General features: G+C 40.1%; 1 protein-coding gene across 3 annotated transcripts in view; it reads left to right on the top strand.

Annotated features, from left to right (window-relative positions):
• Positions 1–16316, top strand: part of Cntnap5 (contactin associated protein family member 5) — a 956023-nt gene that overhangs the window by 428609 nt on the left and 511098 nt on the right. For all 3 annotated transcript variants that reach the window (XR_005974031.1, XM_041648130.1, XM_041648128.1), the window contains exons 5-6: positions 6642–6845; positions 15003–15187. Coding sequence is in view for 2 of the 3 variants with exons in the window: in XM_041648130.1 (XP_041504064.1) it covers positions 6642–6845; positions 15003–15187 (389 nt within the window). In the remaining variant the exon portion in view is untranslated. The remainder of the gene's footprint in view (positions 1–6641; positions 6846–15002; positions 15188–16316) is intronic.

Genomic DNA, 16316 nt, shown 5'->3' with positions numbered 1-16316 from the left:
CTGTTCCATAGAGAAGTAGACTTTTTAATGTAAATGGATACTTAGCACCTAAGTGTAGGGCAGTTAATGTAGCAAGTTAGCAAATAATCATATCAACATGACCCACAGGTATTTTCTTGCATCACAATCTCTTGTGTGACTTTTTCTAGAGAGATGTAACTTAACTATATGTTCATCCCAGACAGGGCATTGAAAATAGTCCAAAAACAGGTTATATCAAAGGTCAGTTGGAAAAACCCATGAGTTTATTGGGATTACTTATGGAGCATGAGTAAGGAATTAATTACAGGAGTGAGGATAACTCATCACAATTTTGTTTCTGCACCACCTGAAAGAACATAGGTGAAAATAGCCAAAGCTGCATTTTTGGAGTACCCTGTCCAACTGATCACATCAGAAAATTCCCATCTCTCACACACAATCTTTTCCATTGGAACTCTCCTTTGAATTAATAATGAAATGAGTTGATGCTAAACGTGTTTTCATGTGGAGGTGTCTTTAATTCTGTAATTCCCATAGTGACTTTGTAGGCTAGACTTCCATAGACCTCATCAAATAATCAGTAGAAGTACTATTTGTGAAAGTCTAGTGCTCTGCCTGGAGTCCCCAGATAATAAGCTGCAGAACCAGAATAAGACATTTATACATGTTTGTTTCTCTTCCACCAGATGCTTGCATTTCTTTAGGTCTCAGTCTTCCTAATGATGACCCCAGCCAATACATGACTTCAGTGCTACAGCATAACTGTAATTTTGCTAGTGTCATAAATTGTAATTCAAATATCTGATATGCAGGATATCTGATATGCAAGCCCCAAATGGGTTCCAACCCACATCTTGAGAATCACTGCTTTAGGTGTTGTGAACAGCATGCAGATCCGGGTCTTGGAGCTATTGTGGGTCTTAGACATTTCATCTTATCAGTTGGTGCTCTAGACCATCCAGAAACTTCAGGAAGGAGAATATGTATCATCACAGCTGTGAAAGGTAGTAAAGGGGAGACCATGAAGTTATCAGAGAAAGGAAAGTTCTAGAATGTAGAACTTGACTGGGAAACTCAGGAGTTACAGGGTTCTCGTGGCAATGATACTCCAATGTGAAAGCATGAAATGAAGTGAGAAGTGGAAAATTATAGTAAAATTGTGTGTGTGATAAAGATTTAGTTTTTAAGGAAGTACATTCCTATGCATAAATTTTCCAAAGCATAAAGCCTGTGATTTGTATGTGTTTGACGCTCTGAAACACTCAGCCCTGTTCCAGTTCTTCTGTAGTTTCCAAAAAGCAAAACCACACTTGTCCATCTTCGTTTTCCCACCACACACACAGGACATGACCAGTGTCAGACTCTACTAAGACTGCAATTCCCATGTTGCCAGCGTAGGATTGTGGCAAGGGAACGCGCATGGGACTCTGTAGCATCAAGATTAACTTGGGAAAGGAGCCAGTTGGCAGAGGGGTGCGGAATCTTGTCCTAACCTGGTTGCCACACAGGTTGAGCATGCTGGAGAAAAGCACAGGCTACAAAAAGCTGTGACTTACAGGCGCTGTATAATTACCCCATGAAGTGTCACGTGGCTCCTGGCCCAGGGATTTAGAACACATGTTTTCCGCTCTGCTCACTAGGCAGCTCTCACCCTCAGGAGTACGTTTCCTTTCTTAACAAACTAGTTCTACTTATAACCTTGCGTCCCTGGTGCAATCCTTTATTGGAATCAGGTGCTCTTTGTACTCAGTGCACCTTTAACAGGATGATGTGGGAGATGCAGTGACATTCTTCATGCTGTGGGAATGTAGATGTTAAACACTGTATTTTCTCATGCAGGTCAGACTGATGCACCTGTGAATAAATGGTGATTTTCATTTTGGTTAGGTGTAGCCACAGCCCATAGGCAGTAAACATGCAGAAAAGCAGAGTTCTGGCTGTCTATAGCCTGGTCTGGTCACTGAGCTTCATGTATTCTGTCCTCTCACTCTTCCCTGTGACACTGGGTTCTTCTCTCCCCAAGCGTACTGTTCAGGACCAGCGTACTCATGTTCCTTTTGTGCATTCATGCCTTCCTTTCCTTTTTGAAACTGTTCAATTTCCCTGTGTGTATATTCACCTTTCCAAGCACTGACTGGTACTATATGGTTGTTCTGTGCATTGACAGGCAGTAAATCTCCAATTGTTGCTACAGCGGCAGAATGACAACAACCAGAAGAGAGCAGGATCCCACAGTATGCATATGTGCACTGTGGTATGTTTCAATAGCATTGGGGAAAGTGGGAATAAGGCTCAGTATGAGGCTTGGGCTCAACCTGGCACACCGTGGCAGCAAACTGCAATGCCAGAATAAAACAGTACCGGTTGGTGTAGGAGTAAGGCCACCTAATTGAGGATCAGTTCATGAACACAAGACCCTTCTACAAAACCCAGACAGAATTGATAATGTATTTCATGTTGATTAAAAAAATAGTTTGTCTGGTAGGATGGTATTAATTTTTAATGTATTATCAAGTGACTTGCTTTAGCACAATTAATTATTGGGTTATGCATTTATTTGTTTAATTCCTTGGTCATTCTCAGATAATTTCATACTTATCTACAATGTATCACAATCACAACTGTCTCCCCCAAGTCTTCTTTCCCAACTTATCTGGACTCTTTCAATATTTTGTTCATGAACATGTGTGTGTATGTGCTCACATGGGTGTGCTTGTGTGTGGAGATGGGTATTAGGTGTCTTCCTCAGTTTCTGAACACTCATTTATTTATATTTTCATTTTACTTTTAATAATGAGTATATGTTTGGGGGAGTATTGTGCACTTGTGAGTGCAGATGCCTATGGAGTCCAGAAGGAGCTGGGTGACCAGGATCTGGACTCATACTCTGTCATTAACTATTTCATGTGAGTGCCAGAAACTGAGGGAGCAGTGTGCACTCTTACCTGGTAAGCCCTTTCTTCAGTCCCATGAACACCTTCTGGTTAAGAATGGTTATCTCCTTCAACCTGGAGCTTGCCTATTTGGCTAGCTTTCCTAGTCAGTCAGCTCCAGGGATCTGCCTGTCTCTGTAGCTCTGGGATTACAGGTGCTCCTGGCCATTTTAAAGGGATGCTGGGGATTGGAACTCAGTTTGGCCCTCATTTATACATAGCAAATAGTTTACTCTTCCCAGCCTTGAGGGTCTTTTCCTTAAGGAAATGTTTTATGTGTTTCTAATGTATATGTCTTATTATGAAGTTAAGTCTTAAGGAGAAAAAGCTGCAAAGGTGATCTAGTGGTAACCTGTAGTTCTCATGCTCTGTCTAGCCATGATATTCATTGTACAAGACAGGGCAACAGTGCCAAGGGCTCCACTGGCTCAGCTAGAAGTCCAGTGAGCACAGTGTGCATAGATGTAGTGCCAGCATCAAACATGAAGGTTCTGAAACACACAGAAGTTAAAAAACCTCCCCAAATCTTGATAGTTTCTTTTTACAGCATGGAGTCATCGGGGACCTTTTTCTTAACTGAATATGCAAAGAATAAATTATGAAATTTTACTTTCAAGGTAATTACAGAATATCATGATTTCTCTTTGTATTTCACAATTTTATTTATTAAAGATAATTCTATATCCTTGAACAGGAAAGATAATTGCTGTCATTATGAATACTCCATCTGAGAATTTAATTGCTTAGTAAATCCTGAAAAATTGAGTTTTATGGCTCTGGATTTCAAATAAGAATAATTCTATCCTGTCCATATATCCCTTCACCTCTTGTTCACCCTGCTAAGATGGTGTATGATGACTCTCTCTTCCAAGCTGCAATTAAGTAGTCTTACATTTTTTTTTGTATTATAGAAGTAAGTAATAACATTTTACAGTAAATTTTTTTGTAATAAAAATAGTGAAAGGGTGTGAAGGTAACCTACAATAAGTCTTCCAACGGGTGGTGGAGATGGCCTGGTGGTAAAGTGCTTGTCATACAAGCATAGTGACATGAATTAAGCACACATGTAAAAAGCTTGGCTCAGCAGCACACTTCAGTAATCTCACCTTAAGATGGTGCTCACTGGTCATCTGGTCTGCTTCATTGCTGAGAACCAGGTTCCTTATCTGTGAAAGATAAGAGTTGGGGAGGCAGTTCATTTTGTAGAGTGTGTGCTTACCATGCACAAGGTCTGGAGTTGATTCTGGAACTGTAAAACGAAGCACGTGGTACACTCTTACAGAGACATGAGGATGAGCAGTTGAATGTCTTCCTTGACAGTGTTGTAAATTCAAGAATAGCCTGGGCTCTATGAGCCTCTTTCTCAACAACAACAACAAAACAACAACAAAAATGAGATAGAATGTGATTAAGGAAGACATGCACTATCCACCCAAGACATCTACATGTATATACAAGTGCATGTGCATACCTACACATGTATATGAATGTGCACACACATACACACACACACACACACACACACACACACACACACACAGCCAGATCATTTCTTCACTGGATATTTTGATAGACACTTGTCAGTTTATGCATACATACCTGCTGGATAAAACTGATTCAATTATAAATGGGCTAAATAGAATGATGCTGGTATATAGTGCCAAATACTACATGATATTCTGCATGGAACTTGACTAAGTTGATCTTGAGAAAGTTGAAAGAAAAGAACCGAGATTTAAAGTCTTAGAAGGCCCAAAAGGGTGGGGATGAACGGATGCTAAATTGAAGTTGGATTAAATAAAGCTCTGGTATTCTGGATATGATGAGAATGTGAAGGAAAGAGTCACAATATAATATATAATATATAATATATAATATATAATATATAATATATAATATATAATTTAAGTTTGCCTGGGAAATGTGAAGAGATGTCTACTTTCTAAATAGTGCATAGAAGACAGACCAAAGTGAGGATGCCACCAAAGCCCAACTTGACAAAAAATAAATTGATTATACTTCCTTCTAGAGCATAATCTATCATTGGTGAGGGATTAATTAAAGAAGCTTTGGGGAGAGGACAAGCGTTACTTCACTGCAGAGTTTCACTCTCTTGTGAATGACTACCTCATGGAAGCTGCAGAGTCCCCTTCCCTAACCTTCTACTCCCTATATTTGCGAATCTCACAAGCTCACAGCTGGGGAGGAAAGAAAGGAATAATGGTTTGACTTCCAGGTGAGGGTCCTATGATCCTTCCCTCCCTCCTGCCTTTAGGTGGCGTCAGTAGCTCCATTCACATTACCATAGAGCTAGCTACTTCCATATTGCTTTGGTCAGTCATTTGCCATGACTAGGAGGCCAAGCTAATCTCTACTTTGAAATAATAATGGGAATATGTTGTCAACGGAGGAAACAGGTCATACTGATCAACATAGCCTATGTTTCAAAAACAAGATAGACTTATACTGAGTTGATATTAGAAAATGTGTGTACATACTGAGAGATTTCATGGTATTACACATATTTCCTTAAGTTTATGTCTCAACTAAAGGACTATCTCAGATAAGAATAAATGCCACAACATAATAATAGTGACTGAATGTTTTTTGCATAAACCCTAAAACTACATTACCAGCCCATATAAAGGTATCAATATCACAATACCAGTATGTTCAAAATTATGAGTCTCCATACACTGGCCATTCTTTTTCACTGAGCTCCAAAGAATCTTCAGAATTCTCAGTACAGAGTTCTGGAAAATACTGAATTCTTTAACCAGAGTTGCCATAAGAAAGGATGTCTCTTTCTCAACTTCAGCTTGGAACTTATAATGAAGAGAAAAAAAAAATGGCTCTAAATGTCAGAATCAAATTAGCAAGAAGGGTAAATCATGAGTGGTTGTTACAAACCAGGCACTGGTCCAAAATTCTGATGTAGGTGTCTGTGGCTCTGTCATCCTGTCTCCTTAAACACAGCCTGGAACATGGCTGTTAAATCATGAGCCTGCAACTTTATCCTAGATCACATGACCTAACTCAGCCACAGTTCCCTGCAACTCTTGTTGTGGCAGAGAATTTAAGAAGCAGTCTGTCTTCTACCCCTAAAGGCTATAAAATATTGGATGTTCCATTTGTTCCAAGGATGGGTTCAAGACTCCCCAGAGAGATTTCTTCATGTAAGCTCTAAATGCTGCTCTCTGAGGAGGCTTCTTTGGCCTTTCTCAGCATCCTTTGCAAAGCAGATATGTATTTCTCTCGCTCACCCTATCTCCTTTTTATTCTTCATGTCAATGAAGCACCTCTCAAGGCTTTAAAGCAAGCCACTCCTTCCCTGTAAGGCCCCATCTTATCTGGATCTCCATGTATTGTATTATTTCTGTCTGTTGCTTAGACCTCCTGACTCGTGGTCCAATCTCAATACAGCTCATTGAAGAGGGTTACGTGTCAGCTCCCTTCCAGGACAAATTGCTGTTCATCTCTTGTTTTTTTTTTTTTTCTCAATAACTTCTAATGGTATTTCTACTTCAGTCTGGTATGTGTTTAGTGCCTAGAAATGAATGGTTCCTTATTGACTACTTCGGATGGTTCTACCACATGTGCCTCCTTGTAAGACAGATCTTGAAGATTTTAGGAACATTCCTGTGAACTGAGCAGGACCAAGGGTGGGAATCAAGAATAACCTGAGGAAACAAGCTGATATTTTTCCTCTTTTCTCTCTGTTCCCAGAATCAGATGTTGCTGATTTTGATGGCAGGAGCTCACTTTTGTACAGGTTCAATCAGAAGATGATGAGCACCCTCAAAGATGTGATCTCCCTGAAGTTCAAAAGCATGCAAGGAGATGGGGTTCTGTTCCATGGAGAAGGACAGCGTGGAGACTATATCACCCTGGAGCTCCAGAAGGGCAGGCTAGCCCTGTACCTGAACCTAGGTAGGGTCAGACTGAGTCATATGTATTCCTGACTGGTGAGGCAAGAAGTGATACCCACATGTCTCCCTCTATCACCCCCACCTCATTTTCTGTGACATTCTCTCACTGAACCTAGAACTCACTGGTTCTTGTGTGTGTGTGTGTGTGTGTGTGTGTGTGTGTGTGTGTGTGTGAGTGTTGTATGCACATGAATATCCAGGTGTGCATATATATGCACACACATGTGGAGGACAGTGCAAGACACTAGATGCCCACCTTTTTCTATCTGTACTATTGCCTTGAGATAATATTACTGACACAATGGCTTGATTTGGGGTTAGGTTACGTGGCCAGCAAACTCTAAAGATCCACCTACTTCTGTCACTGGGTTAGGCTCTCACAGCTGTACACACATTTTTTGTTGTGGTTGTAATTATTATTATGATTGTTATTATCATTACTATTCCTTTAGGATATGGGTGTTAGGGATTCAAATTCAGGTATGAAAGTGTTCATATTTACTGATTTTTGTACAAGGTTACTATAGCACGCATGGGAGCACCTTCCAGAACATCAAATGGTATCACTGGAGCATTGCCTACATGATCTATTTCTTTTATCTTTGTGTTTAGAAAAGCACTTATTTTCAAATATTTTATATTCATGTGATAGAAAAAACTTTTTCTTTTTGCCATGGGTATTATTTTGTGGTAAAAGACAATATTTCTATGTAAGGGAAGCTACAATGTAACTTTTAAATTCTTTTAATGTACATACCTAACCTTATTTTTTTTTCAAAACTCAAAATCTTAAGTAACGTAAAAATGTTAAACATGCGTTATAATGAGCTTCTCATATTTGAGCTGATTAGGCACATTAAAAAAGCTGTCAGGAGAAACACATAATCGTTTTGTTCTTCTTAGTGGGAGGTAAAATGTGTGCATGGAAAAGCTGAGTTGCTGGGCTTGCCTTTGAAAGATGACCTTGCCCTGAAGGATGAGCCTGGGACCCAGATGGCAGGTGGAGTAGTAAAGAACACCTTTCCACCTCTTTTAGTAGGAAGCCACTTCCCTCGATGGGTGAGCTACTCCCTGGGCTTGCCTCATCACCAGTAGATCTACATTCATAGTACCCAACTTCTCACCCCAGGATGAAAGGAAGGGTATCTTTTATGAGTTCTTATAGAAGGAAGGACAAGGGAGGTCACAGGAGGTAAGTTTTGAGTTCCTTAGGGTATAGAAGTAAACCAAAGGAGCCCTCCTTTAGAAAAAGCAAAAAGAAAAATATGCTAGAGGGAGAAGAGGAAAATGGCTTTTTAAAATCAATGACAATCCTTTATTTGTATGTAGCTGTGGTGTGCCATGACACAGGTGTAAAGGTCAGAAGACAAAGGGAATTGGGTCTCAGTGCTTTCCATGTGTTCTCTGGTATCTAACTCAAGTCATCTTGCTCAATGGCACATGCCTTTAACTGTGAAGCCATCTGTCTGGGCCAGAAATGGGCTGATTTGTCTGAGATTCCCTTCCTGTTTCCCAGTTAATATTTATTTGTATAAAGGAGAGGAAATACATTGTTATTAATATTTAATATCAAGTAGGCAATAAGGATAAATATAATTCAATACTCGGAACAAAATCATAGTATATAGGCGACATCAGAGCAAGCTGTATTTTCATCAGGAGACAAACATGAGAATCTCCATTGTGCCTTTGTTCTGGTCCTTCTTCAGTGGCAACTCCAAGCATCCCTCTGGCCTACATAATCAATAAAAGAAAAATAAGTAGGGGGAAAGAACAGATTTTCCAGAAGTATTTCATAAAATTGAGACCCAACATAGAAGATAAAATATAAACTATGAGCTGAAGAGATGACTCTTGCTAACTTCCTGATCATGTAAACGTAAGGTCCTGAGTTCAATCCCCGAATCCACGCAAAGAACCAGGTTTAATAGTGTATGCTTGCAATCCTGGTACTTGGGAGGCAGAAACACATTGGTCCCAGAGGCTCACTATACTCTCTTGTTAGGAAGCCACTTCCCTCGATGGGTGAGCTATACTGCTTAGTGAGTTCTAAGCCAGTGTGAGACCTTGCTTCAAATGAACAGACAAAACTCCAAAACAACAAGGTAGAAAGTAATAGAAGAACAACATCCGGCATGCATGTGCTTGTTCTTACACGCACGCACACACACACACACACACACACACACACACACACACGTAAATAAATCATTAAAACAAAGAGAAAGGGTAAACCAGAGACATATAGCACACTGTTGTTCAAGTGACAGTTTGTATTATCTAGTCCTTAGCCTTTCTTTGAAGGCAGAATTGGTTCTGTGGTGAAATTTCACTTTGCCCTTGTCCTACATTCCAAGGGTAGAGCACAGACTTTTTTTTTTTTTTTTTTTTTTTAGAATTATTAACTAGGCATGAGATTTCACTCTTCAGTCCATGGGGGCTTGGGTGGAGTGACTCTCCTCCCAGCTTTCAAAGACTTCATTTCAATTGCCCATGGCATTTCTGCTCTCTGTAGAAACACAAAGGAAAGAACCACATGGGCAGGTGGAGAATCAAAGGGCAGGAGAACCCTGGGACTGGGCACCTGTTGTTAAGTACTGAGAAGACATCAACAGAGCATGCGAAATACTCATGCTTACAAGTGTTCGATAGTTCTGAGCTGGAGCAGAATGTTGGATGATCCCAGCACATGCAGATGGAGAACAATAAGAATCTTGTTACAGAACACTAGCAGAGTTGGGTGTCTTTTGGGAGACAGGTGCAGGGTTCAGAGGTTAAAGCCACGGACTGCATGACAATTTATCAAGACAATGGTGAGTTTATCCAACTCAGTAGTCATTTATTTTATAGCTCCTTTGAATTTCAGGCATTTAACTAAGCCAACAAACATGTATTTGTAGATTTCTAGAATAATTGTCAATTTTTCTGAAAAGTATTTCTTTCCAGCTTTTTACATTTTGAGAGCCTACATCCAGGCATACACACACACACACACACACACACACACACACACACATGCATATTCTGTTTACATCACATAAAAGTCCTATGCAGTATCTTTTTCTTTCTCTCTCTCTTTTTGTGGGGATGGAGGGGGGAGACACGGTCTCATGCATCCCTGGCTGACTTCATAACTGCTACACCATATGAAATAAGCATGTGTTGGATTATATATTTATTTCCTGTTTCTATGCCAAACACCCAACTAAAGCAACTTAGGGAAGGAAGGATTTATTTCATCTTATAACGCAAGGGTACTATTGTCTGTTATGGTGGGTTGGGCATATCCAATGGAATTATGGCCTGTGGTCCCTTTGTGTCTGCAGTCAGGAAGGAGAGAGAGACAGATGCTGTGCTCAGCAAACTTTCTCCTCCATTTCACTCCTGGTGTCAAGTCCATGAGAAGTTGTTGCTCACATTTAAGATGGATCTTCCTACCTCAGCACAGACTAGAAACTCGCATACATGCCCAGAGATTTGTCTACTAAGTGATTCTACATCCTGCAAAATTGTCAGTAAATATTAATTATCACCCACCAGCAATTAAACAATGAGCTTCGAACTATTGATCTAAAAGTACTTGTCACTCCCTGCTTTAACAATGTTTCTACTTAGGCTGGGTGGTGGTGGCACATTGCTTTAAGCACTTGTGAGGCAGAAGCACTTGAATCTTCATTAGTTTGAGGCCAGTCTGGTCTACGAAGCGAGTTCCAGGAAGGCTCTAAAGCTACACAGGGAAACCCTGTCTTGATAAACAAACAAACAAACAAGTTTCTACTTATTGTCAAGCTATGCTAATTAAAACATAGCACCCATGCAGCATCCAAACCGTGTCACATAGACTCACCATGAGAACACCTCTATACGGTGGTGAAGTCACAGGAGTTGGACACCAGTAAGCAGCAAGCATGGAGTAACCTACACTGGATTTCCTACGACCAACATTTGTATTTCATTGCTTTATTGATACCCAGAGATTTGGCCTGTCTTTTTGAGAAGGCAGCTGGTGTGGGGGATGGGAACACACCAGCTGGAATCACTTCCTTTGTTTTTAGTGCTCTCACTTGCAGCCTTAGGAGAGCACTGTGAGTCCCGTCTATAATAAAAAAAAAAAAAAAAAAAAAAAAAAAAAAAAAAACAGCTCTGGAGTCATGCTTTTCTGATCCTGGCTAACCTATGCAGCTATCGTTTGCCTTGGCATTCTATACAATGTCCTCTGCCATTGTATTCCATCATTTTCCTTCAGCACAGCTCTCTGCTCTCCAATTCTTCCAGTCATTTTCTGAACCCCTCCACTCCAAGTCTGAAAAAACTGCTCACAAACAACAGAACTGGGATTGAATGTGGATAGTGAGAACACAGAGACGGGGAAGAATGTGAGCATCATTCTTTCGCTAGCAGGAAGAATAGAGAAAATGTTAGCTTGTCAGCTTTGGGTCAGGTCAAGCGGCATGGTAACTAGTTCTCTGTGTCCTTGCGGAAATCACACAGCTTCTTTGTAACCAATTCCTTCTCCTCCTCCTCATCCTTCTTCTTCCTCCTCCTCCTTTTTCTTTCTTTATTTTTTTTTCTTTTTTAAACAACACTGCGTGGAGGGATTTGGAGAGATAGTCCAGTGGCTAAAGGCACTTCCTGCTCTTGCAGAGGACTGGAGTTTGTTTCCTCACATCCAAGTCAGCTTGAGCTGCCTATAACTCTAGCTCCAGAAGATCCAATGCACTCTTCTAACTTTCATAGGCACACACAGTCTCACACACACATTCTCTCTCTCTCTCTCTCTCTCTCTCTCTCTCTCTCTCTCTCTCACACACACACACACACACACTCACACACACATTCATACACTGCCTATAACTCTGGCTCCAGAAGATTGGGGGGTGCTCTTGTGGCCTCCATGGGCACTTGCACTCGACTGCACATATACACTGACTGATATAGGCACGCACACTCACACAAATGCTAAAAATAAATCTTTAAGGGGTGGCTGGAGAGGTGGCTTGGCAGTTAAAAACATCTTTACTCTTACAAAAAACCTAGGTTCAAGTTCCAGGACCCACATGGCAGCTCACAGCCATTGATCCATAATTTCAGTTCCAAAAAATTCAGTGGCCTCTTCTAACTTCCACAGGCACAAACATGGCACACAAACAGACATGTGAGGAAAGTATTCATGCATATAAAATAAAAATCCCTAAAAGTAATAAATCTCTTAAAAGTGCAAGCGTCTGTTTCCCACATTCATTCCAATAAGGCTTAGGTACTACTTGCATCATTTTCAAACTAAATAGAAAAAAAGAATTTCATTTAATTAGAAATAAATTTCTTTATGCTTCTGTCCCCAAAGGCAGCTTCTTCCTCATTATTTCATTTGTATTCTTCTCAACTGTTCATGAGGATTTTTGTCTTGTCTTAATAAATTGAAAATCTGTTAAAATGAGATAATTGAACATCAAATGCAACCGAGATAAAACTGGAAACCGGTGTCCCACAATAAAGACTGTGACAGTGTGCTGAGAATTGTTTTCTATGGTTTCCATAACAGCAGTCTAGATTTCTGGGGGAGGTTTCATTAGATGACTGCTATTCTCTCTTCATCAATAGAATTCTAAGCTACTAATCCTCAAATAGATTTTTTTCCTCATTTTTTTTTATCAAACTAACTTTCACTTGTTTTGGTGTAGGATATCTGAGTTCTTGCTAAAAAATAACTAAAGAAGGATTAGATGGAGTTCATTCATATCTTCATTTTTGGAATCAATTAATAACCAGCCTCAGGCACTGGTGAGATAGCTCCATGGGTAAAGGTGCTTGTTGCCCAAGGATGCCAACCTGATTTCAAACCTTGGGACCCAGGAGGCAGAAGGAGAAAACCAACTCATACACTTTTCTCTGGTCTACACATGCACACCACTGCATGCTCACACTCACACTAACCCCATAAATCAGCAAATACTCATAATAGAAACTGAATCTATGAGTATGGACATAACTCACTGGTAGAATATATTAAGAACTTGACCAACATGAACTCACCCTGCACTCACCAAGGACATACACACATGAAACTCCTTGTGGCGTTTAGTAACTCTCAGAGGATTCACATTGTAATTTAATTCTAACTGTAAAATAGAAATGAAAAATCTTTTTTATGTGGCAAATTTTTGCATTTTATGAGTTTATAGTATTTATTAATGTTTTTGCATAGTTGTGTTTACTGTGCATATATACACACATTTCTGTTCTACTTGTATGTATCTTAAGAATTTTAAGTTCTTAGATATTTTATTGATTAGCTGTCACTTTGATTTCATCTAAACATGTAGTTTTCATAAATATTTAAAATATTTAAAAATATTATGAGAACCTTAAAACGCTGCTGGAACAGCTATCTAATACCCTTTTGTTGTTTATATATATATGTTTAATCTCCCTGCAAACTACTGAACCTTAATCTCCATTTTTTAAATCACTAATCACCATTAATTTATTGCCTTAGAATACATTTTGAGAATGCAGATGACTAGGTTAAAGGACCAGGACTTAGAAATTCCCGTCTAATGTCCCAACTTTAGCTTAGCAGCATAGCTTCCTGAGTCTGTACCTCAGTGACCATTTTTTCTTAAGATCTTCATTCAAGATAGGGCACTAGTGGGGTTCAGATAGTACCAACTGCCTGCTTTCCTACATAAAGCATGAACTGGGTTTCTAAATTCTCAATGAAGTAATGATGAAACACACTTGGAGATTTCCTCTGTGATCTCAAAGCAGGGATGCACTGTAAAAGAGAAGAGCTGGGTAGCCACCACCTCTTCCTGTGTACTTTGCCTTTAGTCTGTGTTTATGTAGTCACCTGTCCTACTATTACAGGATTACACCAACACTGGAACTTTCAGAAGAGATAGCTCCACCTACCTCCATATTGTCTCTCTGTATGACCATGATCAGTTTTGGTAGAGATCACAATGTTCTTTGAAGGAACGTCAGAAAGAAGAGACAGGGATGTTTATTAAGGCATTAGCATGATATGACAATTGTGGGAATTCAAGGCTTATGAAATACATAAATAATAAACCAACAAAACAGAATCAGATATTAATTCACCAGCCCTGCTTTTCAAGTATGCTAAGTGGAGCATAAACATTCCAGCTTTGGCAGGAAGCCAGACATCTTGACTCAGTGAGATGAACAGCACCATTAATCCATACTAGAGGTCGGAGTGAGCATCCTACAGGGATATTAGCTTCTCCTGACTCCTGAATGTCACATATTGCCACCTGTGCACAGGTGAGTACAGGTGGGGTCAAGAATGACACAGTGCAAGAAAGAAGAAACACATTTATGTATCATATTATGAAGAGGTAGGGACATAAACTATTCTCTCAAATGGAAATTAATGTATTGGGAGCCTAAATGATGTTTTGGTGTGTAAATGTGCTTGCTACGAAACCGGATAGGTTAGAGTATACAGCAGCACACACATGAGAAGAAGAGAAGCAACTTTATAAACATGAACTCATGCACTTGCATTCCAGTGTGCACCCACACACACACACGATATTTATAAGGATTTTAAAAATTACGTATCAGTAATGATAGTTGCCCCTTAAATTTGAGACAAAATTCTGTATGGTGGCAGTCATAACTTTTTTGGTAGAGAATCAATTCATGCCGTAGGCACTCGACAGTTGCAGCTGGAATGGTTGTCTTTCTCTGCTCCTGTGTGCACAGATACTCTGTATGACTATTGGCATACTCCCAAGCCAGTTCAAGACCTGATTTCCTCATTTATAATATTAGAAAACATGTGAGTATAAATCTAGTTAATTTTTTCTGAATATGGAAACGTCTCTTTTAAATTTTATTTCTGTGGCCAACATTATAAGCATTCCTGTCACTATGCAATTACTGGTGTCGCAGAACCATTATGTTTCCTTTTGTGAAGTGGGGTTGTATATTTTTTGTGGTAAAATTGGGTTCTAAAATCTGTGGGAAAAGCTTGTAGATGACTCCTACAAAGGGTTTTAGCTGTGCAGGTGTGGAGGGACAGCTCAAGTGGTCTTTATTTGAAGAAACTTCAGGAGGTCAGTACTCACTGCTGTTGATGGGCAGGATTCAAAGCTACCTGGGCTAAGACTCCATCCTGTTTTCCCCTCTGCAGATGACAGCAAAGCTAGACTCAGCAGCATCACACCCTCTGTTGTGCTGGGAAGCCTTCTGGATGACCAGCACTGGCACTCGGTTCTCCTGGAGCGCGTGGGCAAACAGGCAAACTTTACCGTGGACACAAACACACAGCACTTCCGGACCAAGGGTGAGACTGATGTCTTGGACATTGACTATGAGGTAAGTCAGTCCTCTCTGCTAGTTTCCAGAAGTAGGTTGTCTGTAAATAGAACCTTTAAGTTCCTCCATCTGGGCTATGTCTGGAAATGCCTTTGCCAAACTGTGTGCAGCTGATGAGGTATCAAGAGTGCCAGCTAAAATCAATACTTCTTTTTTAACTTTTTGTATGCACATATGTATGCATGTGGGTAGTTATGTATGCCTTTGTGTATGTACGTGCATGTGTGTATTTAGTTTCATTTCTGTTGCTGTGTAAACAAACAAAAACAAACAACAACAAAACACTTCGGCTAACAAGGGGTTTATTTAGCTTATGATTCTTGATTGTTAACCATCATTTCACAGAAGTCAAGGCAAGAACTCAAATAGTCATATTGCATCTGCAGTTAAGAGTAAAGAAAATAAATGCATTTTTATTATTTGTTTCTTGTCAAGAAGCTTTCTTCTCACTTATACAGTTCAGAACCTGCCACGTGGGATTGTGTAGATCACAGAGTAGATAACCCTACCTCAATTAACAACCAAGAGAGTCTCCTACATTCAAACCAGTATAATAAAGACTCAATTGACACTTACTAGGTAATGCTAAGCTATAACAAGTGGGCCTTTAAAGCTAACTATGTGTATGTGTCTTTATTTTATTTTATTTTTTTTATTTAAATTTAATTATTTATTAAGGATTTCTGCTTTGTCCCCGCAACCGCTTCCCATTTCCCTCCCCCTCCCCCGATCAGGTCCCACTCCCTCATCTGCTCGAAGAGCAATCAGGGTTCCCTGACCTGTGGGAAGCCCAAGGACTGCCCACCTCTATCCAGGTCTCGTAAGGTGAGCATCCAAACTGCCTAGGCTCCCACAAAGCCAGTACGTGCAGTAGGATCAAAAACCCACTGCAATTGTTCTTGAATTCTCAGTATTCCTCATTGTCCGCTATGTTCAGCTAGTCCGGATTTATCCCATGCTTTTTCAGACCTAGGCCAGCTGGCCTTGGTGAGATCCCAATAGAACATCCCCATTGTCTTAGTGTGTGGGTGCACCCCTCGTGGTCCTGAGTTCCTTGCTCGTGCTCCGTCTCCTTCTGCTCCTGATTTGGACCTTGAGATTTCTGTCCGGTGCTCCCATGTGGGTCTCT

The sequence above is a fragment of the Microtus oregoni genome, unplaced genomic scaffold, assembly GCF_018167655.1.
Source record: "Microtus oregoni isolate MIOR12 unplaced genomic scaffold, Mior012 000003F_ref0000135, whole genome shotgun sequence".
Taxonomy (NCBI): domain Eukaryota; kingdom Metazoa; phylum Chordata; class Mammalia; order Rodentia; family Cricetidae; genus Microtus; species Microtus oregoni.
Note: the sequence above shows the minus strand (reverse complement) of the source record. Positions and strands in the feature narration are given on the sequence as shown.